At 45.0% G+C, this 27,602-nt stretch overlaps 2 protein-coding genes across 3 annotated transcripts; one reads left to right on the top strand and one right to left on the bottom strand.

Annotated features, from left to right (window-relative positions):
• The first annotated feature begins 563 nt into the window (after window positions 1-563).
• On the top strand, window positions 564-27,454 carry LOC126521802 (medium-chain acyl-CoA ligase ACSF2, mitochondrial-like). Of its 2 annotated transcripts, XM_050170498.3 has the most exons (16): window positions 564-1,162; window positions 4,735-4,903; window positions 10,093-10,221; window positions 12,037-12,090; window positions 12,659-12,777; window positions 13,785-13,832; window positions 15,435-15,552; window positions 15,870-15,965; window positions 17,885-18,033; window positions 20,827-20,915; window positions 22,679-22,755; window positions 24,181-24,288; window positions 25,979-26,124; window positions 26,719-26,860; window positions 26,964-27,074; window positions 27,323-27,454. In XM_050170498.3, the coding sequence occupies exons 1-16, from the start codon at window positions 993-995 to the stop codon at window positions 27,440-27,442; spliced, it is 1,845 nt and encodes a 614-aa protein (XP_050026455.3). In that variant the 5' UTR covers window positions 564-992; the 3' UTR covers window positions 27,443-27,454. The 2 variants fall into 2 exon arrangements, with proteins under 2 accessions (XP_050026455.3, XP_054922086.2); XM_055066111.2 differs by lacking the exon at window positions 564-1,162 and having other exon boundaries at window positions 4,818-4,907.
• On the bottom strand, window positions 18,719-20,470 carry LOC140218950 (uncharacterized). The gene has a single exon (XM_072288677.1). It carries the CDS (start codon window positions 20,462-20,464, stop codon window positions 18,788-18,790), a length of 1,677 nt encoding a protein of 558 aa, XP_072144778.1. The 5' UTR covers window positions 20,465-20,470; the 3' UTR covers window positions 18,719-18,787.
• Window positions 27,455-27,602: the final 148 nt, after the last annotated feature.

Here is a 27,602-nt window from a genome sequence, read left to right as displayed (position 1 = left end):
CATTTCTGTACCCTAGTGCCCATGCGCCTGTCTGAAGCTGACACAAGACGCTTCACGTACTCCTCTGAGGCTGCGCTCCTGTTACAGCCGACCCTATTCTTTAGGTCTGTACGAGTCGCCTGCACACAGTCAAATTACATTCATTCACTTCAGCAATTCACACGCGATCATGAGTACTATAAACCAACCAGGTCAACAACAGGTAGTACGCTCACAATTGACGAGTCTCCAGCTACATTCGGGGTGTATGGGCGTGCCCTTAAGAGCTTTCTAGTAGGCTAACAAGTGCGTTCGGAGAAGTGTTCTTAAACATGCTTACATTTTACGTGTCAGAACGGTCCGATTCTGAGACGCTGCGTAGTAGGGGACTGCGGATTAATTCCGACCACGCGAGCTCAAAACACGTGAGCGCTTTTTCATTTTGTGCGCATAGAAATGTAGCCGCCTTTGCCGGTATCGCGCGACCTCGACCTCAGCAGCGCTATATAGCTGTACAGCGCAACGCTATAGCCACTAAGTTATATGATACGGTGGGTGCAAGCTGTTTTAAACGTGCTCTAGGGAGGGCTTACGCAAGCCTTGGTGGTTCCACTACCACTGTTCCTGACAAAAAAAAAATTATACTGCAGTAAAGTCTGGCACTGCGATTGTGCAGCTACCAAGGTCGATTAGAATGGGTCGCGAAGCTTCGGGCAAAAAGCAGTCCAAAGCCAATTATCATCGGCACCAGCAAGGGCGGTTGCGGAAGCAGCGATTCAAGCGTGACTGGGTGAGGAGGGAACAAAGAGTGTTAATGAAAGGAAACCCTTTCTTTTTTCATTAAAAAACAAGAGACAGCTAGAATTTATTCAAAGAAAATAAATCTGTTTAACTTTATGTACGTGTGGCGAGGAAAGAAATTGATTATTTCAGTTTCTGTTTAAGAATGAATACCTCTTTTCAGTGCCCGCTAAAGGGGGTGTTCACGCCGCTATCAGTTGAAATGCAAGGCGATGCAGTTCGTTCAGTATTCAGAAAGGCGCGCTAACAAAGTTCATCCGTTGCTATACCACCCCTTCATATGTAGTACTGATTTGCTCGTCAAAATTTGCCTGAGGTGTCCTGGTGTCGCGCTTGCAAGGTCTGCTTCCTCGTGGATACAGTGTACAGTCAACAGTGAAAGGTCAGTTAGAACCGCCAGATCATCTTAAGTTTCCTCCGTGCCGCTGCGCTGGCCGACGGGGTTGGCGACGACCCGACCAGCGCTTAACACCGATGGCTTTCTTCAGCCCGCAAAGAACTCCGTACATGCGTGTGATTGCGACACACGTACGGCTGGCGTTTAGTTGCATCGCTTTGTGCGCTAAAAGCGGTCATCGCGCCGAATTGCAGGACCTCTGAAAATACCGTCCTAATGGCAGGAATATTATTATTATTATTATTATTATTATTATTATTATTATTATTATTATTATTATTATGGGGTTTAACGTGCCAAAACCACTTTCTGATTATGAGACACGCCGTAGTGGAGAACTTCGGAAATTTCGAACACCTGGGGTTTTTTAACGTGCACCTAAATCTAAGTACACGGATATTTTCGCATTTCGCCCCCATCGAAATGCGGCCGCCGCGGCTGGTATTCGATCCCGCGACCTCGTGCTCGGCAGCCCAACACCATAGTAGCCAGTGAGCAACCACGGCGGCTGTGTGTGTGTGTTTGTATATATATATATATATATATATATATATATATATATATATATATATATATATATATATATATATATATCATATGTGTGTGTGTGTTTGCGCCTTTAACCACTAAAATGACGTCACCATTTTTTTCTTCTCTTAGCGGATACAGCGTCACTTGGTTTTCTGTTCCACCGTATGTGTTCCCTAGTCACACAGATGACGCTAAGCCTCATGAACTGCCGATGAACCGCCATGTTTAGAACGTATAGGATTCTATGAAAGCATTGCTGCCAGGTGTATTCGCAGCTACCAGGAGAACGATGGTAATACTATAGTGCATGCATCTGTGTAATATTCGTACTTATGTCTTCAGGCGTTCTTGTGGCGTTTTCTTTATCCCCCTCCCCCCCCTCCCGCTTTTCATTTTTTTTTCTAAATTTCCAACCAATCAGTTTTCTCAAGACAAGACAATAAAGTATTTGCGCAAATGTATACACATTGCGAATTGGTGAATTTACAATTCGTGATGTTATTGAAGATGAGAAATTTTCCAAAGTCGCAAAGCCGTTTGAAGCCCCGGAAACACGAAGCTTAGGAAATTCCGTGTGCCGCCTATCCTTCCATCGCTGCCTGCATGAACCACCGCACTTGCGACCCGCGCGAACACCGGCACCAGATTTCTCTTTAGCGATTTTTGTAGGAAATTCCACGGCGCCGCCGGGACTCCTAGCACGCATCATTTCGAAAACCCAACTGCCATTCGATGGAAGCTTAGCGACACGCCGGCCAACATGCCTGCGGACAGCGTTATTCGGAATCGTCAGAATTTGGCAAAAAGAACAAAAGAGGAACGTCGCATCAACGAGGACAGCTGTTGCCCTCGGCGCACGTTCGGCTCGCTGTGCGGCTTTCCAGAACAGTCCTGCCCTCGCTCGAACCTGCACGCGTCGAGGGAAGTTCTCACTTTCGAGGCATTGCACTCGCACCACTGCGGCGTTTGCCGCCGAGCTTATCGAATATCATCGAGCTCTGTGCGGCCGACCACAGACATCGCGATGCTTCGACGGTGTTGCCGGCGGGCTGCGGGAACGCTCTCGCTCGCCGTGGAGCGGCGGAGCCCGCGTAACCTGATAGGGATTCGTCATGTGTTGCGGTGAGATTTCCTTTATCTACGTCGCTTTCGAAAACGATGGTCAGTTGCTTCGGTGTCAGATTGCAAAGTCACGTCTGAACGACTCGCAGCCTGCAGACGGCGGCTGATCAGAAGCGGTCTTTTTACAGCGAGGCGTCACGTGAATGCTATGACTTTTTTTTTTCTTTCGTGGTGCACAGTAAGTGCAATGCTCCTTGCGATTTCTGGCATTAGTGTCCAGTGGAGTTAAGATCACGCCGCATGATTTCCAGCGGCCGAGACGAAATTGGAGCAAGAGACGTTTGCTCGACAACGAGCGTCTGCATGAATACGCCGCTTAATGTCTACTTTTCTGCCAAGTTCGGCGTAACATTGCTTCGTGCGGAGTTACTGCAAGTTTACTCTACGCCTGCCTCGTTCGTTGCATTACGCTATTGGGTTATAAACTCGGCAGGGTTACCAAATAATTACAGTCCGTAAAGCGTATGGCTTTCTAAAGGCCGAAAGTACAGCCCAGAACGAACGAATTGTCCGATTCCAGAAATGTACACAATAATCTTCTTCGTTTGAATTAAACGTACATTTTCTGCTATACATTTTCCTGCACGTTTAAGAGGTGGCTATCAAAAAAGCCGAAAACAAATGTTCAAGACCTGCTTGCTGTCATTGATTATATTATAGTACAACACAATGTGCTAAGCAATGATAACCTCTGGATAGTCCACCTTGCTTTTGACCAGAATCTAACATCCGAATCCGAACCAGGGTCACAAGGATTTCATCACGTAAAAATACGGGTGAATGTGTTAATGTGCGTCATAATGATTTTTTTTAAGATAAAGAGAGTGACAGTTAAGAACGCCAAAACACCGAAACAGGCAATTGAAGAAATTTACAACTGACTCGGCTAAAGCGAGAAGTTCAGAAGCACTTATAATTTAAGCACAACTCGGGTTCTGTGCAGAGAAGCTCAAGCTAGGCTCACTGGCGAACTCGGCCTGAGTCCAAATTACTGCAGAGCCAAAAAAATAAAAGAAGGCTGTGACAGAGCAACTAGCCGTCCATTCAGAGATTGAACATTATGAATCGCAGAGCACCCTACACGCAAAAATGAACTGCATTAATAATGAAAGTGCTTTGTAAGAGTGCACTGCCGTCACTGTCGTCCACTAATCATATTTAGGTGTCTGCAACTATACCGTGTGCCCCAGCTAACGTAGCCAAGCTATTCAATGAAGAGAGATATCTAAAGAACACGATGTATGACACAATTATAAGACCTACGGCGCTCGGTCGTCATAGTTTTGATGACCGAGAATCGTAGGTCTTAAAATCGAATCTGGCACCATGCTTTTTCAATCCTTTTTTTTTCGTTGTTTTTGATCTTGAACAGCTTGGCTAACGTTGCCTGGGACACCCTATATATTCGTGGAGCATGTGAGTTCAAACCGTTCAACCGGCCATTAGGTGACGTCGTAGCGATACTCATCCAATGAAACGTAACACGGTGCTTCAGTGGTAGGTCTCGTGGTACTAGTTGGTTCGTTATTATCACAGCTAGAAATTACTGCAAGAATGAAAAAAAAAAGTCACACCGCGCAGCGAGACACATGGTACGAGTGCCTTCTTGCGTGATGTCCTTTTCGTCCAAGTTAGCGCAGCATTTTCCTACGATAATTTAAAAATAATGTGCGCCGAGGGTCGGGTATCGCCTGATGATCCCATTAGTTAATTCTTCTAAACGCATCGCCAGAAATGTGGTGATCCCAAATTTGACCAGTTTAGGGCCTTGCTGTACAGCGCCCTCCCTTAATTACTCTGGAGCTCAGCGGTATTCTTCGTTTAGATTAAGGTGTTAAGTAATCTGGTCATTTTTGTACGCGCCTTGTGATGCATGGAAGCTAAATGACACCGTCTGCCGTCAGGCGGGAGGCGTCTCGCCTCAGCTACTACCACGGCGCGGGCGGTGTTCCGCTGCTGCCTCTGACTGCGGGCCAGGTGATCGACAGGGCTGCCGACACCAAGGGAGACAACGTGGCCATAGTGTCCTGTCACCAAGGGATCTCCAAAACTTACGTGCAGTTCAAGCGCGACGTAGGTGAACATGCTTACAGAAGCTTTCAAATGCAACATTTATTTATTTATTTATTTATTTATTTATTTATTTATTTATTTATTTATTTATTTATTTATTGTACCTCAAGGCGGCGGAGATGAAATATTACATGAGGGATGGGGCGACTTTGGTGAAACAGTGACTCGGGGACAGCCTTGAAATGATGCAGGTCGCAGTGGTGTCCGGCGTAGAACTGCGTCGGCTCGAGTGACAGTTGTCACTCAGATTTGCATTTAAAATATTTAGCGTTGGTTGGCAGTTGTCTGCCTCCGGGGAGGATACACGGTTTCACCATGGTTTAATGGCGGACGGCCAAGGCGATGAGCTGGCACTGTAGCTGGAATTCCCACTGGCGAGTGACAGCGTTTGCGAAAAAGCTACAGTCTAGAGATATGACGTCGCCATTCTAGATTTGTTGAATTAAGTTCGAGAACGCTGACATTACATCAGGATATTCGCAATAAGCAAACCGAGCTGCACGGTTTTGAATTCATTCAAGTGTGTTTGAATATTGTGATCCTAATCTCGTCCTCCGGTGTTCTCAGTTCCCGCAGACAATCAGTTGTCCATGTATCCGCAAGTAAAATAAAGTTTGTTGGAAAATTGACAGGCAGGGCGCCCGCTCGAAACTATGGCGAGACCAGCACTCCTGCTCCGATAAAAGTGCGGGGAACGAATGGTAACTTCGCCAGGAAATATGACTAGAAATGATTGCAAAGAAGATGGCAAGATCAAGAGAAAAAAATATTTTGTATGTTCAATGAAACTACCGCAGGCGGCATCTTAGTTGCCACCTGTTCCTGAGAGCTAAATTTCCATCATCATCTCTGCACCCTTAGAAACAAATTTTTTACTCTTTCAGCTACATTGACTTAGTATTTTATGCTAACTCACTTTTGAAAGAAAGGAAGACAAACGAACTTACATATCCCAATGTTTTGGCATATTTAGAAAATCGTTATATTTAAGACATCTCTTGTATAAATTGCGCGCGTAGCCTCTGTAAATCGAAGACCATTTTTATATCATAACAAGGAACTTAGCTGAGCCGTATTAAGGCGGATCCATAGCCATACACAATACAACAGTTTCAGAACGTGAAACCAAGAGCGTTAACACTCGAAAAAATATTTTTAAAATGTCATATTTTAATCCGTATAACATCCACAGCATGAATTTTGAAATACAACAGTCATAAAACAACGGCTCTAGCATTAAACGGAACTGCTAAAAGGTGGACGTTACGGTAATTTGGACTTTATAGACGGAGCCACGAGCCGTGATTGCGCCGTTTTTCGCCTGTTCTCGATTGCTCGAGCTTATTAAACAACGCCAGCTGCCTCCATTTTCATTTTTGTCTTTGTAGCCACGTGTTAGGTGGCCAGACAGACAAGTGAAAATGACTTTACGTGCTTTTTCGCCGCACCTGTTATTTCGTGACGGCCATGCACACGCAAAGTCATACACCCTCAAAAGATAATCAACAAAAACTTCGTTGCTCTAAGTTACTCGAAAAATAAAACACAGAGAAATAGGTTTTGAGGTACATTTAACATATTCAGTAAAAAACAAGTTGTCAAAGGGGAAGGACTCGCGTCGACCCAAGTGAGCACTACTCGACGTCCGTTCCATACGCAGACTGTCAGATGAAAACATATCGCGACACTAGTTCCAAAACGTGCTTGCAATCGAGTCGGTTCGAACTGATTTCGCTCATTCTGGGTGCTTTTAAGCGAGCATCCTCCGTAGCTGCGCTACAAAGGGGCATGAAAATGACGACCCAAAGCAGTAAAAAGAAAGTTGATATCTGAAAAAAAAAGTTGTGGCGTTTGATCTCTCGAAACAGCACAATGGATTATGAGGGACACCGTACGTAGGGAAGAGTTCGAGAATAACTTGCGCCACCTGAAATTTTTTTATTGGAAATAAAAGAAAAATATGCATTTACCTTATAATGGTGATGGCTACCCATTTTCGCATAATACCAACAATATTTATTTTGATAGTATTGTAAGAAACAACGTCATAGGGTCAAGAGATCTAGAGCGTATACGGCCTTAATTGTACAAACGCGAACATGTAGATATAAAGGTTTAGGACAAGTTGCACCACACTGAGTCTCCACATACACTAGTATGCAGAGTTTGAAACACATACACGAGGCCGCGCTGCATTCTGGTATGAGCAGGTGCACAGATGACGAACATACGCATATGAAATAGTGCACACGAAGAGATAGGGCAGTATTAAACGAACTTCATTACCCACAGAAAACGAAAAAAAGAAAAGAGCACGACACACAATATATAGCGCACATAAACACAAATAAAGAAAGCGAGTTCTGGACATTCCGGACGTGAAACGCCGCCTACATAGTTGACAAACTGTGATGATTCGTACGAGCGCCATCTTTCGCACTCGCGTACAAAGCTGCAACGTGGCTCAAATAATCATGCCGGTGTGATACGAAGCGCTCGTACGAGACGGCGCACTATATAGCCGCGTGCCCTGTGCCCTGCGTCTACGTAAGATAAATCGCGTCGGAGACTCATCAATAGCTTCAGGAAGTTATCATCCGCGTATCCGGCCCTTACCGCAGCTGCAAGCAGTGAAGCGTTTCTGCTGTCCAGCTTCGGCTGAACCGCGGAGGTTAACGAGCATGAGTGACTGTGCGAGTGTTCGAGCTTTGAAAACGCCCGTCTGTGGTTTTTCACAGCATCATCGGTCGCGTACATCCCCTTCAGTCACGGTGTACACGTTTGTGGACTCGACTTACTTTTGCCATTACTATGCTGTGGTTGCTAGGAATAGACAACGAACATGAAGCATTGAGTAAATCGAACATCCTGCTTTCCTAAAGTACACCCACTTCACTTCTGCGAGAAATGTATCGCTTTAGACGACTGCTTTGGTGAAGGCATTACCTTGTTTGACGGGACGTTTGAAGTGGGGCGTTTCTGTAGTAATTTCGAAAGATATTTTTTTCTTGTTGCAATGCTTGTGCCAAATAATTAACCTGTGCATGTAATTCGAGCGGGTGATTCAATATTGTTAATGAAGAGACGTAGCATTACTGGAGGAGGAAAGAGAAAAGTAGAAGGCAAGGAGGTTAACCAGAATAACGTCCGGTTGGCTACCCTACACCGGGGAATGGGAAAGGGGAAAACAAAGATCACAGGGAGAGAGAGGAGTGAAGGAAAGAAGGAAATTGCGGCAAGTTCGCTGACGCTTGCATTACTGACTGTACAATAAATGAATATCTCATTATCATGTAATTATGGTAGCTCTTTATAAAATGCACAATCATTCTCGTCCCACCTTGAGTTGCTTTCTTTTCCACCATGTTCATTTTTTCTATCCAAGCTTCGACAGAGTATGTATGCATATTAGTACGAATAATCCTTCCGTCGTGATTTAGGGTTAGCGTAAGGTTTTCACTCGCGCAAGAGCACGCAGCCGATTTCAGACCAATCTCCGGCCGAAACTTGTCTAGCTGTCTAATCTATTACATTCTGAACACCGCCTTGGCAAGTGCCCTTATTCATTACTGTGCAATATTGTGCAACACTCCACATTACTGTGCACAACTGTACGGGAACCGAACAAAGTATGTGGAGGCTCCATCGCCAGTTGCACGAACACTAGACCACCTGGCTTGCACAGAAGCGCTAATCGAACGCAATAATCAAGTACGAAGAAACTTATACATGTACTTATACATGTTCTCTGGCCTGACAACCGTCGCTTCGCGAGACTAAAGAATGCAGTAAAAAAGAAAACCAGGTGCCTCGTGCAGTGTGTAAAAAGAAATGCTCCCTGTGCAATAGAAACTTACCCGTTTTCTCATTTGCAAAGTTCCGGCTTTCTCTCATATAGCGTAGGCATCACTATGGCTATAGTATCTACGCCAAATAATCGTGAGAATAATTTTTTTTCCTTGATCTGATTTACAGAAGTTGGGAACTAGGAAACAGGTGCATATTTTGTATATTTAAGCTTTTCTTTACTCTCACTGCTTACAATAAAAAAATATCAGATTATTACTTTCGTTAGTGTTTCTCGAGGTGATTCTTTGAAGTTTCACATAAGAATTTTGACGAATTGTCTGAGAAATTATTACTGTCGTACGTTCGTTCAAAGCATCGCCGATCGGAATATGATTTTATGCATCACAGTATACGTTGCCCATACTACGTCCTGAAATAAAATGGTAAAACTTAATAGCCCAGAAAATGAGCCCATTTCTAGCGGCAAGGAAAGGAAAGAATTACAGATCCGGCCTAAATCCGTCAGGATAGGGATAACTTTAATAAAGTGCCGGCAAACGACGGTTTAACGCGTCGTGACACTGGCCAAGCGTCGACCCGGGGTTATACCCTACTCTGCACTAGCCCAGTGGGGCCCGTTTGTAGTGGGTCATGAGGCTTGTGCTTTTCGAGCGCGGAAAGCGTCGCCTGGCTTCACATGGCGTAGCGGAACGGGTGAGCTTCAAGTGGAAACCGTTTGCGCATCTAGGTGCATGAGCACGCGTATGCTTTATGAAATCCAGGATTCGACGAAATCCCGTATAGTCGAGAAGAGGCATGATGCAAAAAGGGAGCTCCGAACAAGAAAGGAGTCGTTCCCTTTTTTTTTTCGTCACACACACTTTATACGCCTGAAATAGCCGCGCTATACGAAAACAGCCGTACAGCCGCTTCCATATCCCTTAATCGGTTCTTTAATGGTATTTCATATACGCGCATCTCGCAGACACGCTGTAGTGGACGTCTGGTACGTATGAGCAGTGCAGCGCGCTGCTGATCGATCCTCAAGACGGTCACGACATATATGCGACGAGATGAACGCAGAAACACTTTGAAGACGCACTGAAATAGTCAATAGGTGCACAGTCTTTTAGCGCTGGCTTTATTGCGGCGCAAAACGGTTTCTTTGATGGTTCCGACCGTTCCAACTCCTGCACCAAAACGTTATCCTACCTATGTATATTTTACCCATGTTGGGAAGTCTTTTGCAGGTCACTTCAATTGTTATGCCGTACGCAGAATGAGGCAGAGTGATTCATGGGAGGGTAAATGATTAAACTAGTTCGAAAAACAAACAACAAAAAACATTAGAAAGAAAAGAACGTGATCCACCTTTGTCCCGTCTTTTTTTTTTTTTCCAGATCGATCACCTGGCTGCCGCCCTGGTTTCTCTCGGGCTACCGCTGGGATCCATGGTTGGCCTCGTAGCGTCTAACATATACGAGTGGCCCGTCGTGCAGTTTGCAACGGCCAAGGCTGGCCTCGTCCTTGTGAGTCACGTAACGATCCGCGATGGAAAGACAAATTTCGTATACGTGACGCCGGTATAGCAACACGGCAATGGTTCTTTTGGCTCGATAGCGTTCATTTCTTATGACCCGTCGCGTCGAGTGGTCGATCTCGGGGACTTTGCGAGTCACGTTTATCAGATCACGAACCACTTAAGCGCAACTTGAGTTTTGTATCCCTTTATTCGTCGCTTATTTATTTATGTATTTATTTATTACACCTTGAAAATATGGCCAAGTACAGTATGTGGCCGGATTCTCACCAACGCTATATTGTTAAATGAATGAATAACGATGATAGCTCAAGTGACATATTTCATCTATTCAATAGTTCGCAAACAAACACGACGATGGAAACCGCAATTTAAAAAAAAAATGCACAAAATATTTTATTTATCACATTTCTCATAATTTCACCTATAGGCTGTGGACAACACTCTTATATAGTGATCACAAGCATTTCACAAGCACTTGTCACACCTGATTATATGTCACACCTGATTAAATCAAGCAGGTTAGGTGACTGTTTTTCACGGCCCAGTTCCAAAAGGGATGTCAACGGATCATCATCATCATCAACAGCAGCAGCAGCAGCGTCATCAGCATCGAGTCCATGTCACTTGTCATGCCATGTGACATGCGCGCCGCGTAGGTCGATACGTGCAAAAAGGAGGAGGAGAAATAGACGGAAAAACAGGCATGTTAGCCAGTTCTCAGACCGGCTGGCTACCCTGTATACGTGCAAACTTTTGCGTCGTATTTCACCAGGTGTCGCAACATGTAGCAGTTGCATGTAACAGTTGCATGTTGCATGTAGTTGAACCTGGTTAACTCGAGCAAGTGACTATTAGTCACAGCCCCGTATTCAAAGGGAATGCCGATAAATCATCAGCATTATGATCGTCATCAACAACAGCATTGTATCGTGCCACGGGTCATGGGATGCGACATGTGCGCCGTGTCGTCTGGATATCTGCCATCACTCTTCGGTACACTTTGTGGTGCCTCCTCTCAAGGTACGAACCGAGGCTGAAGAAGCGAATCGTAGAGAGGTGCGCGTGCGGCTGCAGGCGTACGCCAGGCAACGCCGGGCTCCGCAGACCGCTGTGCAGGGAGCAGCACAAGCCGTAGTTCGCCGTCGACACCGGGTGGACAGTTCAGATCCTTCTCGTGAAAACGACGCAAAGAGACTTCGCCGCGAAGACCCTCTAGCGTGTTCTGCCGAAAATGGAGCTCGTACGGAGCCGCTGCTCCTGCTGAAGCTGTGACTGTGCTGGGTGTTCCGCGTATGCCTGTGGCTTTTTTTTTTTTTTTTAACCAACTCGCCCAGCAACATATTCCGCTCTATTCCACTTATTTTTTTCTGTAAGTTCATGGGGAACATGGAGAACGTGGGGAACGCACGTTCGCGTTCGCACTCCTCCATCGGAATGCCTCCCGACCGGGGATCGAACCTGCGGCCTCGTTCTCAGTGGTGCACAGCGCCACAGCCACTCATTTACAGCAAACGCGTTTGGAATATGAACAAACTATACGTCGGCGGTACTGGTCTTCGCCACACTGCTACGACTGTATTTCCAGAAACCGAATAAAAAAAAGCTATAGTGGCAGTTACATAACAGACATTACGCAAGGCGAGAGTGCACTTGGAACGCCATCGCCGCGAAGAACAAATGCTTGCGATAGAACCAATTCATTTATGACCAAATATATATATATATATATATATATATATATATATATATATTGTACCTCTGTAAGCACGCTCTGTCTTACCGTACTGTTCTGTTCATGCAGGTAAATGTCAACACTTGGTATCAGGTGCCGGAGATGGAGCACTGCCTAAAGCTTGTGAGTTTTTATTTTGTGTCTCCCATGGCGTGAAATTCTGACGCTGTACGTTATGACCACTCGATCTCTGACCACTCGGTCTCTGCAAGTGTACATGTAACGAATGTACCGTCACTACGCGTACTGGAAATTTTTAGAACGTTGCTGAGAAAATGCAGATATTACAAGTGAGGAGCTTGCTCGGAAGAAAAACGACAAGGAAATAGTTAAACCTTTTCATGCGTTAATTTGTGCACAAGCCACTCAGCGTATGAAAATGTAATGACTAATGACTCTGACAATGACACCATTTGCCAACGCGTAGGTAGGCGCGGGTTTTAATTGAGTTTTTTGATAAAGTTGAGAACCCGCACTTGGGTGTACGTGCACGGTAAAAACAAAACGTACCATACGCAATAGGCTAAAATAAATCATATGTGATCGAAGCACTACGACGTGTTTCGATCCCCTCTCCATTTCTGCCTTCTTGATTGGTTGCTCCTGATCAATATTTATCACTTATTTTTTGTGTGTGTGTGCGCGTAAAACAAGGAACATGAGCGTTTTAGGCTAACTAAGCACGGTGCAGGTGGACTGCGAAGCACTGATCCTTTCGAACAAGTTCGCCCGCCAGGAATACTACGCGATGATGCTGCAGATTGCGCCTGAACTGGAGCGATGCAAGCCAGGTGAACTCAAGTGTGCGAGGTAAAGTCAAATGGACGTTGTACCCAAAGCTTTCTTTGTATTTATAGATACTTCTGTAGACCAGATTTCTTTTAAATCTCGCACCAGCATTTAGAGCAAGCGTACGTAATCACGAATCGAGTCACCTTCTGCCGGTGGGGCCCGGGCATGCAGGGTATGCTACTCTGCGCATTCAAAAATTCCGCCACCTATCAGATTCCTCATAGTCTGACGTATAGGCTGTGGAAAACAGTCTGCTATAGTGTCCCCCCCGCCAAGCATTTCACAAACAGCTCACAGATATTTACTTTGAACAAGAGAAGTTTTGCAATGTAACACGAAAAAAGTAAGACATAATCAAAGGTACTGCGGGTTCGATGACGTCAAAGCTGTCAGCGAGCAAACTCTGGTGGCGAGCACGCGATAAGAACAGACTGAGCGCTATCGAGGCCACTGGTTCGCCACCAGGGGATCTTTAACGTGCCCCCAATGCACAGCACAGGGGCGTTTTTGCAGTTCGTCCCCATCAAAACGTGGCCGCCGCGTCCAGGATGTCATCCCGCGACCTCGTGCTTAGCAGCACAACACCATAACTACTAAGTCACCGCGGCAGGTTCAAGTCGGTTCTTAATGCAGACTGCTATGTTACCAAAGATGCATTTTCTTGTTCGACTTCCGCTGTCAAATGCTGAAGGCAGCATCTTTATGTAAGTGAGAAAGCAATCGTCTCCGTAAAGAAAAAAAAAAAAAGGCGCCGAGGGACTGAAGATATTAATGGTCGTTGCATGCCGTGCAAACGAGGTAGCAAGCCATGCGTGTAGGAGGGCTGAGACTTTCAGCTTTCATTAAGTTATCTTACCTAATTGGCTCAGGATGAAGGGCGTGAACGGTCAATAGTGGTACTATTGCACGGTGAGGGAACTGTACATGTATGCCCCTTCCGTTCCCGAATGTTCTGATTCGTAGTAATCAACACGTTTTCCATAATATTATTACTGCTTTCTTTTTTCTTTCTCTTCTATTTTCAGGCTGCCGCGCTTGAAACACGTTATCTTGCTTGGAGGTGAATCGAAACCGTAAGTATGATGCATTACTTACGGTCTTCCACTTTACGTCACTAATTGTTCCTCACTGCAAGCCCACACACTTTGAAGACCTCTGCGTCTGGTTATTTCCGATAGGTTTTTTCTTTTAAGCTTCCTCGTATAAAATTCGCATGCTGTTACTACGATCTCGAGGTCCGTGTTACGCCAGCTCGCAGTAGGGGCGCGAGCTATGGCGAATGAAAATGCAGCCGGTCTCAAGGCCGCGTTGGGGCACAACTTCGGCCATTACCCGCCGTGGTTGCTCAGTGGCTATGGTGTTGGGCTGCTGAGCACTAGGTCGCGGGATCAAATCCCGGCCACGGTGGCCGCATTTCGATGGGGGCGAAACGCGAAAACACCCGTGTACTTAGATTTAGGTGTACGTTAAAGAACCTCAGGTGGTGGAAATTTCCGGAGTCCTCCACTACGGCGTGCCTCATAATCAGAAAGTGGCGTTGGCACGTAAAACCCCATAATTTTCTTTAACTTCGGCCGTTGTAATGCAGTTACCGCCAAATTCAAGTGTTCAAAGCTGCGTCGCCGGTTACAGCATGTCATATCAGTAACATAGCCTTGCTTATAGGGCTTACGCAGCGCACGTGATGATTTTTTCCCTGCATTGTTACCGCTAGCTTTAAAACAAAACGTGAAAACAGTGACATTTAGCATTTCTTTCGGAGCTATAAAATGCCGAAATACCGAATTATTTTAAATACGATTTACTTTTCTTCTTAGACTCCTTGAGATGCTAAAAACACCTTTGAAACACCATGCCTGTATTATTTAGTTTTTTAAAAAAAAAAACTTACTTTCTTTTTTTTAACTGGGAATAGGAATAAGCCCTATCTTTAGAGCTGCGCCAAAAGCATGCAAATTTTCTAAAAGAAAATAAGTAGCTATAAGTGGTTTCATACTGCCATAAACTCGTCAGATTTTTTTTTTTCGTCTGAACTTGAAGAAGTCGAAAATAACGCTGGACCACTTGGGCTGGAAGGACCCTAATCACAAAATAATACATTTTGCGCATAGCTATCACTATAACGCAGTTTGCGTATAAAGAACCCCTATTTTTTCGTATTCGCCGACTGCGTACAAAAAAACACAAGGGAAGTGTTTATTCAGTCACTCAAGGACAGCATGCAAGAGACGTGCTCGGACAAAGTGCTCTCTTGAGGTGGACCCTGAAGCACCAGAAAATCATGCGTGCCTCACAAAACGTAGCAGTGATGAAGGCAATAAGTAACGTAGAATGTAAAGCATAGCCTGGCGAATTAGAAACGTAACTTGAAAATTATTAGTTAAAGCTTGATGATATTTTATATTAGCCGACTGGACACTGTAATAGAACACTTTGTATCTTGGGCAGTACTTGCGCTTCTTGTACGCTTGGTCAACTACTACGGAGTAACAATGAGCCCTAATTTGCGATTTTTCAACCTATTATGCACCGAGAGCGCGTGAATTGACCGCGCGAATTGCTTTACAGATCGGGGCTTCAGTCCAACCGTGTTGCAAATTACTCTTTCTCTGTTGCGTTAAATATTAATCCAGACACTTAAACTTCTAAGATATTGCCATGTGATATTTATGCAGGGGCACAATAACATACGACGACCTTCTGGCGCAAACAACTACGGAAGATTATGCTGCCCTTGATAGGATAGCATCCCAGATTCGTTTCGACGCACCCGTTAACGTGCAGTTTACTTCCGTAAGTAAGTCAATTCTTTTAGTACAGCAGTTTTTATGAGAATATTATTTGCAAGTACACCTTCGCACCATATTAAATTATCAACTGTAGTTAATTGATCACTCTGGTTGTTTTTCAGTGACTAAAAGTAAGAAAGCTTTGTCGTCCTCTACTGAGCCGTATGATATTCTTAGCGCTGCAAGAAAAATCTTCTGTTCTTCTGAAAGCAGTGGTATTCTTGCTTTAATCGGTTCTAGTGGTGACTCCGAGCTACCGTCGCGGTTTATAACTAGTGAATGCGTTTTCTTTTTGTCTGATTTTTCTATGCCATTTCTCAGGGTACCACAGGGAAACCTAAAGCTGCCTTGCTGTCGCACTTCAATATAGTCAACAACTCCAACTCGTTGGGACGTGCGATGGGATTCCATGAGCAGGTGAGCAAAAGTGAAAACGCACCATAGTCAAGACAGTCAGCGTGGAGCGAGAGAAGGTGTGACTGACAGTCAAAAACAGTCACACGAAAGTCGCGGATTGCAATACACAGGTGACCCCCAGTAAGCCTTCTTAAAAGAAATTCTCAACTCTTCGAGGACGGACACTTCCTAACACGTGTTCGTTATGGTTAGTCTAAGGTACATTGTGTAGATACGTAGCTAGTCTAGAGGGTAATCTCAGATAATGATCTCCATTTACTGTGTAATCTGGACAAGGTTGTGACACATATGGAACAATTGTCAGAATCTCAATGTGATGTTCGAAGTGTACGAGCCTACGCAGCTTTAACTAAGCCGACTAGCTCTTCTAGAACTCTTCTATCTTGTTACAAGGTAAAACATGTGGATCTGTTGTGTCCTCGTTACGTTATTTGTGGTAACAAATTTTTCACGTGCGATGAAAAGCAGTCGGCACTAGGCATACAGTAATCCTAACGTCTTTCTTTAGTTTTCAATTACTTTTCATGTCAATATAGCTGCTTTCCTACAGTAAAATATTTTTACTGGCATATCCCCGTTGTGGTATTGCAAGCCCTTTCAAGAAATTTCACAGTGGATAATTCTTTCTGAAATCGAGCTCAATTAAGCAAATTATGAGTTGAGCTCTAAACGCAAATATTGATTTCTTTATCCATACAGGATATTACTTCGTATTACCTTTATTCACCCATCAAACCGCGTTTTCAATGCTGTTTCTGAGATTGTTTCTCAGAGCTTTCAGTGTTACAGTCCTTAGAGGAAGCTTTAGCACGGGGCCAAGTCTGATGCCGCCTATTCAAATACATGTAAAAACGCAGACATTCTTTTATGTGATAACCCCTGGAACGATTTGAATGAAACTTGCTGCATTTGAGAGAGAAAGTTAAATTCTAGTGCCTGTAACAAGCATAATGTTGATTTAAGGCGTGCACTTGTTGGCTATTAATGGCGAAAATTAGTAAGTTTCACAAAAAATACAAGCACAAAGTTTACAAATACATAACTCTGCTGGAAAAGCAGATATCGCTATTCTGTAGATTTGTTCTGCTAAAGCAGCTAAAGTGTTCAAATTTGGTATGCTAACTTCCAGCTTCCTGAATTTGTAACACTACTTACAAGTGTTTTGCAAACATACCACTTCCACATTACTGGTACATTGTTCAGAACGGCGCATATTTATATCAATTTTGTCCGTTTCAGATGCACTATTAGGTGCAGTTTGCATCATTTTGACATGATTTTTCATTGTTGAGTTACAAAGTAGTAAACTTGATAGTGTCATTATTAACACGATAGTTTTCAGGGCCCCGCGTCGCAGAAAATCCGGTGTCGCGTCGACATCGGTGGCGTTGTCGGTTAGAGAAAAATCATCCTGAACCAGGCCTCCCGAACCAGGCAGGCCCCCCACGTGGCGCATAGGCGTTGCTGAACTAATTGAACTAACGTAATTCTGTTACGCGGCAACTCAGACACAAACCCCCTTTTCCAGCTGACATCTGAGGTCTGTCTTAGTAGCCGCGGACGCTAGGTGTGGAATCTAGGGGGACCTAGTGAGTGGGTTGTTGCCTTTAATTTAATGAAGTGTGTTAGAGATTAGTGCTGATGAACGCTGTGGCGCTCCACCCTTAAAGGCGAAGCTTTAGCGTCCTCCAAGCTTGTTATATTTTTCTTATTTTTGCGATTTTCAACCATTCTTATAAAACAATTGACTCCCCCAATAAAAATTACGATTTACAGTCACTACGCTCTAACCTTTTCTTCTAAATGCGACGAAGCTCATTCAATTCGGTGAAGTGTTTTGTCGAGAAAAACAAGTTATCCGTAGACAGTAGCTCCCGAGCTAAAGCTACTACTTATCATTTCTTTTTTTTTTTTTCTAGGACGAAATCATCTGTCTGAACGTTCCCTTAATCCATTGCTTCGGCTGCGTCATCGGCACTATGGCGGCAGCTGCGTTCGGTGCCACCATCGTGATGCCGGCACCCGGATTCAACACTTTCGCCAGCCTCCAGGCCATAACGGAACAAAGGTGGCCGGGTCGAATTCTTCGCATTTCTATGTGTAACGGCCGCGCACAAAATTTACCGAGAAACAAAGGTACTGTGAGCGTGACCGCTGCTAACTCAAGAACACCCGCCGTGGTTGCTCAGTGGCTATGGTGTGGAGCTGCTGAGCACGAGGTCGCGAGATCGAATCCCGGCCACGGCGGCCGCATTCCGATGGGGGCGAAATGCGAAAACACGCGTGTACTTAGATTTAGATGCACGTTAAAGTATCCCAGGTGGCCGAAATCTCCGGAGTCCTCCACTACGGCGTGCCTCATAATCAGAAAGTGGTTTTGGCACGTAAAACCCCATAATTTTTTCACTCAGGAACGTCTAGCTTTTGTTGCGTCCGTGCTGCTCTGAATCTCTGGATGGGGAGGTGGACTCTAAGTTTCAAACTCCAGTGTCTTTAACGCCGGTAAACATATATGGGCGCTACACGGCTAAGCGGGGACTTGTTATAACAAAGCTCACCCTCCTGCTGAAGTGGCACTAAAACCAGGGCCAACGTACACCGACGTATTGCCAATATTGCAGCACTTCGAAACGCAAGTGCTCTCGCACGAGAGCTGTGGGGCGTCTGAAGGTTTAGAAGCTGTGGTGGAGTGCTCGGGGAGGACGGACCCCCTCTTCTCTTGCCGCCCTCTCCACCCGTGGCGGTTCGGATGGATGAAAAACGTTTATTCAACGGATTGAGAGTTTGCAGGCCAAACATGGCCCTTTACATAGGTGGAGTCCTTAGTCTGGGACCCCACTGGACGAAGCTGCTACCCGCGCCCTTAGGACTAGAGCCCTTTGGGACTCCAGCGCCGAGCAATTGAGTAGGGCTGCCTCCCATGCCTCTCTAGTGGGGGAAGGGTTGGGGGGAAGGGACGGATTCATCTGACACGCCCACACCATGTGAAAGTTATCGGAGACTTCCCCACAGTGAGGGCATCGCCCATCAACTTTTGGGTCAAAATGTTTTGCTATTGCAGGACACAACAGGGTGTTTGTCTGCAGGCGCCGCAGTGTTCGTTCATCGGCCTTACTCAGGCCCTTAGCAGGGACCGGGAAAAGCCGATGACGTTCGCAATAGTCTGCCAGAATTTCCCTGAACCGCAGAAGCGGTTGTCTAATCTCTGAGCCGGAAGAGTCTGGTTGAGGTGCCCGGTGGGTAAGCGCTCGGGCGGCCGCGTCCGCAGCCTCGTTACCTCTAAGGCCCTGGTGGCCCGGAGTCCAAATAATGCGTTTGGGTGAGGGGTCCGATTCCCTCACGGCTCGCTGTAAAATGCGGTAGGCTAAAGGTGATACCTCGCCCGCCAGGTAGTGCTCACAGGCTCTGCGCGAATCTGTGATGATTACCTTCGAATTCGGGTCCGAGGCGGCAAGTGCTATAGCAACTTCCTCGGCCTGCGCGGAGTTGAAAGCGCGGTAGGAAAGTCCGTTAACTCGTTGGTCCTGGTGAACTACGGCAGCCGTGTAGAATCCAGTGGGCGACGGCCCTGCCACATCAACGTAGTATACACCCTGCTTTAATCCATATTGGTGTTCGAGAGCCCGAGCGCGCGCCTTTCGTCTGCCTTCATGTGTCTGCGTGTCCATGTTGCGCGGGAGTGGAGGGACCCAGAGCTTGTGACGCCAGAGCTCCGGAAGCCTGCATGTCTCCTCTGGAATGCACTCGTGTTGTATGTGCAAGCGGTCTAGCAAGTGGCGCCCGGACACCGTCTGCGAGAGTCGCGTGTATTGGTTTACAAGGTGGGCCTCCTTTAACTCCTGGTAGGAGTTAAGCACACCTAGAGCCAACAACTTAGCGTTGCAGGTAGCCACCGGGAGGTCTAAAGCTCGCTTTGTAACCTTCCTTATGATGGCGTCGATGCGTTCATCGTGTTTCTTTGTAGTTCGAAGGTAGGGTACGGAGTATAGGATCCTGCTGGTTACGAAGGCATGGGCGAGCCGAAGCGCGTCCCTGCCCCGCAACCCGCCGCGTTTGTTGGAAACGCGGTGGATCATACGTCCGACCTGTTCGCCTATGCGTTTGAGTTTGTCGATAGTGGATTCCGGGCTGAGTCTGTGATGGATGAACAGACCCAGGATCCGGATCCCCTCGACCTCTCTAATAGGACCTCCCATCAGAAAGAGACGCAAATTCGTGTTGTCTTTGGGATTGGTTTTAATGTGAAGAAGTTCCGATTTCGCAGGAGCGCATTGGAGACCACAGTGGATAGCATAGCTATCGACGATGGAGGCGGCCCGCTGGAGGCGGTCCTCCATTTCCCCAACGCTCCCTTCGGTAGTCCAAATTGTTATGTCATCCGCGTAAAGTGCGTGTTGGATGCCTTCCACCCGGGCCAATTGTTGTGGAAGCTGCATCATGGCAATGTTGAAAAGGAGTGGCGACAAGACCGCTCCTTGGGGAGTGCCCCGTGTGCCCATGGTGTATGGGCCATATTCCTCGTGGGAAGGGCTTCGTTGGCGCAGCAGGAGCGTGGCATGTCGCCTTCCACGCCGGCGGAGCTTACGCCGCTTGAAACAATACACATGCGTCGAATGGGCTTATAATATGTATAGCCATCTAAACTACAATTACTGGTTAGCGGCTCTGTTTTCGACAGAATGACACAATGAAACAACACACGCTACCTAAATGTCATCACTTCAAGAGAAACCTTCATTTCTAATAATAATAAATTGATTTATTGATTAATAAGGAGAATGGCTTTCTAGAAGCGTTCGGCTGTTGGCTTGCATTGACAATAATCGCCGATTGTTTCCGCATTCTTTTTTTCTTGCTGCAGGTGCACCGTACTATACGGAACTCCAACTATGTACATCGAATTAATGAAGCATCTGGATGCAAATTACGACGTTTCGTCACTCCGCAAAGGTAAAGCAAGTGTCTTAGATACGTGTCGCTAAATACCAACAATACAAATCGTGTATTATAGATACGACTCAGTAACATGCTTACAAATGTATTTGTACCAGTTTTAAGAAAAACCTTCGTAAACATGAAAAACCAGAGCAAGGCCTGGACATCAAATACAGGTAGAATTATATTTCAGACAAGGCTAAGACGAAGAGTATTTGGCCGGATCTGCTGACCTGTGTACAACAGCTTATACCTACGGTCTCAGTGACAATGACAGTGAGTGAGTGAGTAAGTGAGTGAGTGAGTGAGTGAGTGAGTGAGTGAGTGAGTGAGTGAGTGAGTGAGTGAGTGAGTGTGAGTGAGTGTGAGTGAGTGAGTGAGTGAGTGAGTGAGTGAGTGAGTGAGTGAGTGAGTGAGTGAGTGAGTGAGTGAGTGAGTGAGTGAGTGAGTGAGTGAGTGAGTAAGAGTGGTTAGTTAGTAAATTAAATGAACGTGCTTAAGGAAGAAAACGCATTTCAGGAAGCTATACTATAGGGAAACCGTGTAGCTCCTCTGTGATGAGGTCTGAAAGCATGTTGGTAGTTGGTTCGAGTATCGATGATCAGGATAATTTGGAGTCAATAAAATATACATTTTTCCTGCATTATACCTAATTATGATGGTGATTTTAGAGTTCCTTTTTCAAGGTTTTATCGTATTCCCGCGCTGTAAGGAATTCCACCTTTTGTACGTCGTTTTTTAACGGAAAAAGGTGCGGTGACGTTGCAATACTGACTTTTAATACTGTCAAAGGCAGCAACAACTTCGTTTTTTGTAAGAGTCTTTGACATTTGTCTGCAACCTTCAGATTGTGCGTTTGTGCTAGGCAAGAAATCCGCGAATAACTTCTTAGCTTGAGCACATCGAGCTTTTTCCCAATCAGTGTTGCGACTCACGAGGACTCACGACGACTTTTGACGTCCTGTGTCAAGGATCATGTTGAAATGGTAGTCTTGCAGAAGGTACAGTTCAGGCGTCCGATAATATACTAATGAAGAAACAATAGTCTCAACACATCTTTTGTTTTTTACGTCACGTACTTGAACTTTGATTGCGCTTTCTTTGAACCCTTCTGAAACGGTCGTGGGTCACCTCTCTCTCATTAGTGGGGGAATAAATAAACGTATTTGTTCACGCAAATACACGACATGCCGGAAATTCATCAGTTACATTACTCATCACTCGGTCGCGGAAATATGTGCAGCTTCGTGTTGCTCAGAGTGAGTGCACATTTTTTTCTTTTTTTTTTTTTGTGAGTGAGCAAGCCAAACAATAGTTATAGTGGCGGCGCTTTGCCCTAAATTGTTCTTAGTGGATGTCGCTCGTAAGCATTCATCACTGCATTCGCAGCGCATGGCAAAGGAGACTATTGAAAGCACAGTGGTTAAATGTGGCGAGTGACGATCATCAAATCGCGCTTGCTTGCTAACGCAAATTATATCGCTCGTCATTCTGGAGTGATGGCGCTGAAGAACCTAATCTATCAAAGAGTAATTTCATACCCTGTATCAGAGCGTGGCCGTCAGCGGCCTAACTTGGTCAACTTCGTAACTTGGTCAGCGGCCTAACTCACGCGCGCACGCACGCACACGAAAGTTGCTAACCAGGCTAAGGCCCGTCGTGTGGTGTTATTGTGCTCAATGGAGAATGACTGCGACTGGAGACTAGAGGCACCTAGAGCACCACCTGACGATGACATTTGAGGGCAATACATACAGCACTAACCGGCTGCATTTCAGGTGCTATTGGTGGCGCCCCTTGCCCACCGGAAGTGATCAAGAATTCTATTGAGCGGCTGAATACGAAACGACTTCACGTACGTGGTGCTTTATGCTTTGCCGGTCTGCACCTTCGGTATATAGGCTGTCCCAGCTAATGTTAGCGAAACTGTTAAAATAAGAAGACGGAAGCAGAAAACATGGTGCGAGATACGGTTATAACACCTACGGTGTTAGATATTCACACTTGGTACAAACGAACAATAATTTTTATAAAATTTTACCTTGCACCGTGTCTTCTTTTTTTATTCAACACCTTGGCTAACATTAGCTGGGACACGTGGTATATAATATTACATTTTTCAGGGTACAGTGCTGTTTGCTCAACAAAAGAAGGCGGTATCGTTTTTTTAATATTTACTTTATTTATCAATGTGTGCCAAGTACTTTCCTGGTGGGTTTACGCACGCGTGTTCATGACGTTTTTGACAGGAATCTGATAAGCACGTTCGGAGAAAGGAAACAACAGTGACACTAAAGAGTAAAAAAAAAATTGAGTCGTCTTGGTAATTCTTTTTTTTTTTTTGTAATGCCAAAAAACGCTATTTTTACCGTGAGAGGTGAGTCGGTAAGCCGAAAAAAGAAAGATGCAAAAGCGAGAGGCTGGTGGTGATGCCGGCTTCAACTTCACGCACACCTGCTCGCAATGACGTCATGAATTTTAGCGGTACCTAATCATGGCTAGTTAATCTTTTATCGAATAAAGACAGGCCATAACAATTTAAGCTCGTTATAACGTTGTGGATATGACACGAAAGTACATTAGTTAAATCCGGCATTCTTTATAAACATCTATTTGTTACACGCTGATATGAGCAAGAAACATTTAATAATTCCTTACGTCTGTGTTCGTTTTATATCACGGCTTGACTTTACTGTGTTCTAAAAAAAAAGCCAAACACTGAATTTTGCAAATTTTGATACCTTTTACGGTGCGACAACGGCCAAAATACGAAAAATATCTTGAAATTTGCAGCGTCGCACTGGCGTACCAGCGCTGGAACATCATTGTGAAATTCATAAATTGAATCTTAGAGCTTTATTTTATCGTTTAATAATGAACCTATGGATATAAATTAACGAAAATAGAGTTTTCATCGAATTCTGTGTGTGCAAATTTTTTTTTTCTAAACTGATTTATTGTTTCTCCTTAGTGTCCTTTTTAAGGGGGTATCGCGATTGCACGTGGGATAACTCTGTTTTCCTATTCGAATTACGTTTCTTTAGCTTCAGCGTTCTTGCGGCAAATAAAGAGAGGAAAGGGAACCGAGGGACCCGATTTTTATTAATCATGTCATAAGAAGCCAACATGCAAAGACGCCAGGGACACGATAAGGGAAATTACTTGTACTTACTAATTGAATTAACTAAATGATAAATAAATGGGAATGAAACCCACGCAAATAAGAACGACATAATGCCGTCGCTCGAAATGTCCCTTCAATCGCAGCTTGTCGTTGCAGATACTTTACGGCTCGACAGAATGCAGCCCAGCCATTGCGGTCTCCAATCCAGACGAACCACTTCAAACGTGGATTCACACAGTCGGGAAGCCGTTAGATAACGTTGAGGTAAGGTTTGACACATGGTGCGGCAACCTGTCTTTGTTGTTGTTATCACCATAGTCGGCGTCACCTTCTCTTTTTTCTTTTACTTTGTGTATATTCTCCTCCAATTGAAGTAGTAAGCTCTGCTTGTAGCTGGGCTTACTTCTACATAGTTTCCATTAAACTCATTCTCGACAGAATGAGCTTATCTTGAGTTTACATACATACATACATACATACATACATACATACATACATACATACATACATACATACATACATACATGCATGCATGCATACATGCATACATACATACATACATACATACATACATACATACATACATACATACATACATACATACATACATACATACATACATGCATACATACATACATACATACATACATGCATACATACATACATACATACATACATACATACATACATACATACATACATACATACATACATACATACATACATACATACATACATACATATTCTTTCTCACTTCACCGTATCAGTTATTTCTCAAGTACTTTGATAGCTTCTTAATGTTGAAATCTTTATCCTAAATAAATAAATCCTTCATTGTAACCTACACATGCGGGCGAAGTAAATATATCATAGACAAAGAACTCCCAAAACAGGCAATGAGGGATTTGCCATTAAGCCGAAAAGAAACAAGTGATACACCGGTGCGGCTTCACTCTGTTACTGTAGGCCGCGTACTTAAAAGCCGAGGAATCATTCAAGGCCGAAGCTTAGAAATCGAACGAAGTTGAACAGTAGCTTTGTCTTTATTGATATAGCAATTATATGGACACTCCTGGCGAGTTTTTGTCGTCGTCGTGAGGTTGACGTGGCCGTGAGGTGCTGTACAAAGTCCAAGTATGATAAGACCGCTCCTCGCGCTAAGTTTGCTGTAGGTGCGTGGCAAAGCGTGCGAGGGTGAGCCGAGAAGAACAGCACATGGTTTGATGCGCGCCGTTCACCCGCGGGTCCAGTGTTAGAGGTCACGTGATCAAACGCGTGCTAGGGTAGTGGGAGGAGGGCGGAGGTGACCGCGCGTCTCCTGCTCTACCCCGGCCGCGGCTGAACCGGCTTTTCCACATGGCTTAGCGCATACGCGAACCCTGCGCTGTATCTTGAGGTAATCTGCGGTGGGTGCAAAGTAGGGCGAGCCGAAGATGGCTGGTCGCACCACGCGCAGTGTCTTCCCGAGCGCCTACTATTGGAGGTCGCGCAATCTTAAGTATCGGACACGCGTTGAAGCGAGAGGCAGTCCGAAGCAATCGCTCCCTGAGACCGGCGTTCGTCACGCCATCATTACGGCAGTGACTATTGGCAGTTGAGTGTGATCTGCTCATGCTTGTCCGTGCGCGCGCGACACCGTATTTGCTAATTTATTTAATAACCGAACGTTTACTGCTACTCATACGGCCGATGGAACTACGAATTCTAATAGTTGTTTAATACATTGGTATCGCTATCAATGTATCGCCTTTCGGGCGTAACTACGACTATTTTCAAGAAACCATTCAAGTCTCTTTCTGTACAAAACAAAAAAAGCGTGAAAAATGCCAAGCTTCCCCGCTTATAATTTAAGAGCTGGAAGTATCTGAAGGAAAGTCACAAGCAATGCTTATATGTAGAAACGAAACTGCCGATCTTGCCTCGTAAGTGCACAGTATTCTTGTGCACGGTGCAGGTGAAAGTGGTGGACAGAGATAACAACGTCGTCCCTGTTGGCACACCGGGAGAGCTGTGTGCACGCGGCTATCTCGTCTTCCTCGAGTACTACAACGAGCCCGACATGACGAATGATGTGGTGCGGGACAAGTGGTATCACACCGGGTAAGTGACTAGGCTGAAGACTTCAAAGGCGGCTTATTTCAAGCGTAGCGCAACCGTAGAAGCTATAGAGGGTGTCCCAACTATCATGCACCAAGATTTAAAAACATGCAAATGCCACGTAGCTGGACAGAACCGAGGTAATGTTGTTTGCCGTCGCTTGGAGATGTTCAGATTATTTCTTACATTCTCCACAATTACATAATCGGTCTCAATTAATTAATTAACTTCTCAAATATCATAATTATATGAAAAGTGTCAATGCGAAAACTGTCGAGCGACATAAAAAACTCCCGATACAGCTTTCTGTTGCTAAATGTGTCCTGCATAGAAGCATTTTTCCGAGCGTGAAAGAAGCCCGCGAATACGCGCAAAGTGATTCGAGAGGCCAGTTGCGCCGTAACCTCACAATGTCATATCCGTCTTAATGTACTAAATGTGAGTTTATTGTCTATTATTCCAAGGTTTTTGACAGTAGCCCGTAGTATTGTACAAACGAACAAACAAACAAATAAACTGCGATCATTTATAATTTTTAGCTGTATATGAAAGATAAAGACGTATGTCACATAGAAACCTTCGTATTAATTCGTGCAGAGACGAAGCGATAATGACTGAAGACGGCCACCTGATCATCAGTGGCCGAATCAGTGACATGATCTGCCGTGGCGGTGAGAACATCTACCCGCTCGAGATAGAGGAGTTCCTCTACACGCACCCGGACATTCAAGAGGTTCAGGTGACGGGCCCTTACGAATTTTCAGCAAGCGTAGAATCCTTGAACTAACTGCGCTTTTGTGCGCTCAAGAACGTCTTTTTTTTTTCCATTGCGTTTTTGACAGGTTGTTGGCGTACCCGACAAAAGGTTCGGCGAAGAAATCTGCGCCTGGGTTAGCTTGAAAGAAGGGAAGATCCTGACCGAAAGAGATGTCAAGATGTTCTGCGACGGAAAGGTATTACGTCGAATCCGCTGATTTGGCTTGTGTATGCGCGCGTAAGTGAATGCGCGCGCATCTGCTTTAACTCTAGCACGTCATGTGGACCCAGGAGAAATGCTTTAGTTGCTGCTTATTGCAACGTACTATATATGTGCTGTAGAAATACCATGATAGCGTACTTTCATCTCCTTGCAGCACTGTCAAAATTATGCTTCTTCATTAACCAAACAACATCTTCCTTTATTTCTATTCTCATTTTACAGATCAGCCGATTCAAGACGCCGAAGTACGTTCTGTTTGTTGACTCTTTCCCGAAGACGATATCTGGAAAAATTCAGAAGTTCAAGTTGAGGGAACAAAGTAGGAAGACATTAAAACTTTGAACGTTATACGTCGATCACTGCTTCTTCATGTTATTTTAAATGGATTACGGACACAATACAACAAGCCGGTCATGTGGAGAACTTAGACAGGCACGCACTGTCAAAATACACATTGGAACAAAAACGGCATAGTTGAACTTGTAGTAATATATCGCCGTCA

The sequence above is a fragment of the Dermacentor andersoni genome, chromosome 6 (genome assembly GCF_023375885.2).
Source record: "Dermacentor andersoni chromosome 6, qqDerAnde1_hic_scaffold, whole genome shotgun sequence".
NCBI lineage: Eukaryota > Metazoa > Arthropoda > Arachnida > Ixodida > Ixodidae > Dermacentor > Dermacentor andersoni.
This window is presented reverse-complemented; position numbering and strand designations above follow the sequence as displayed.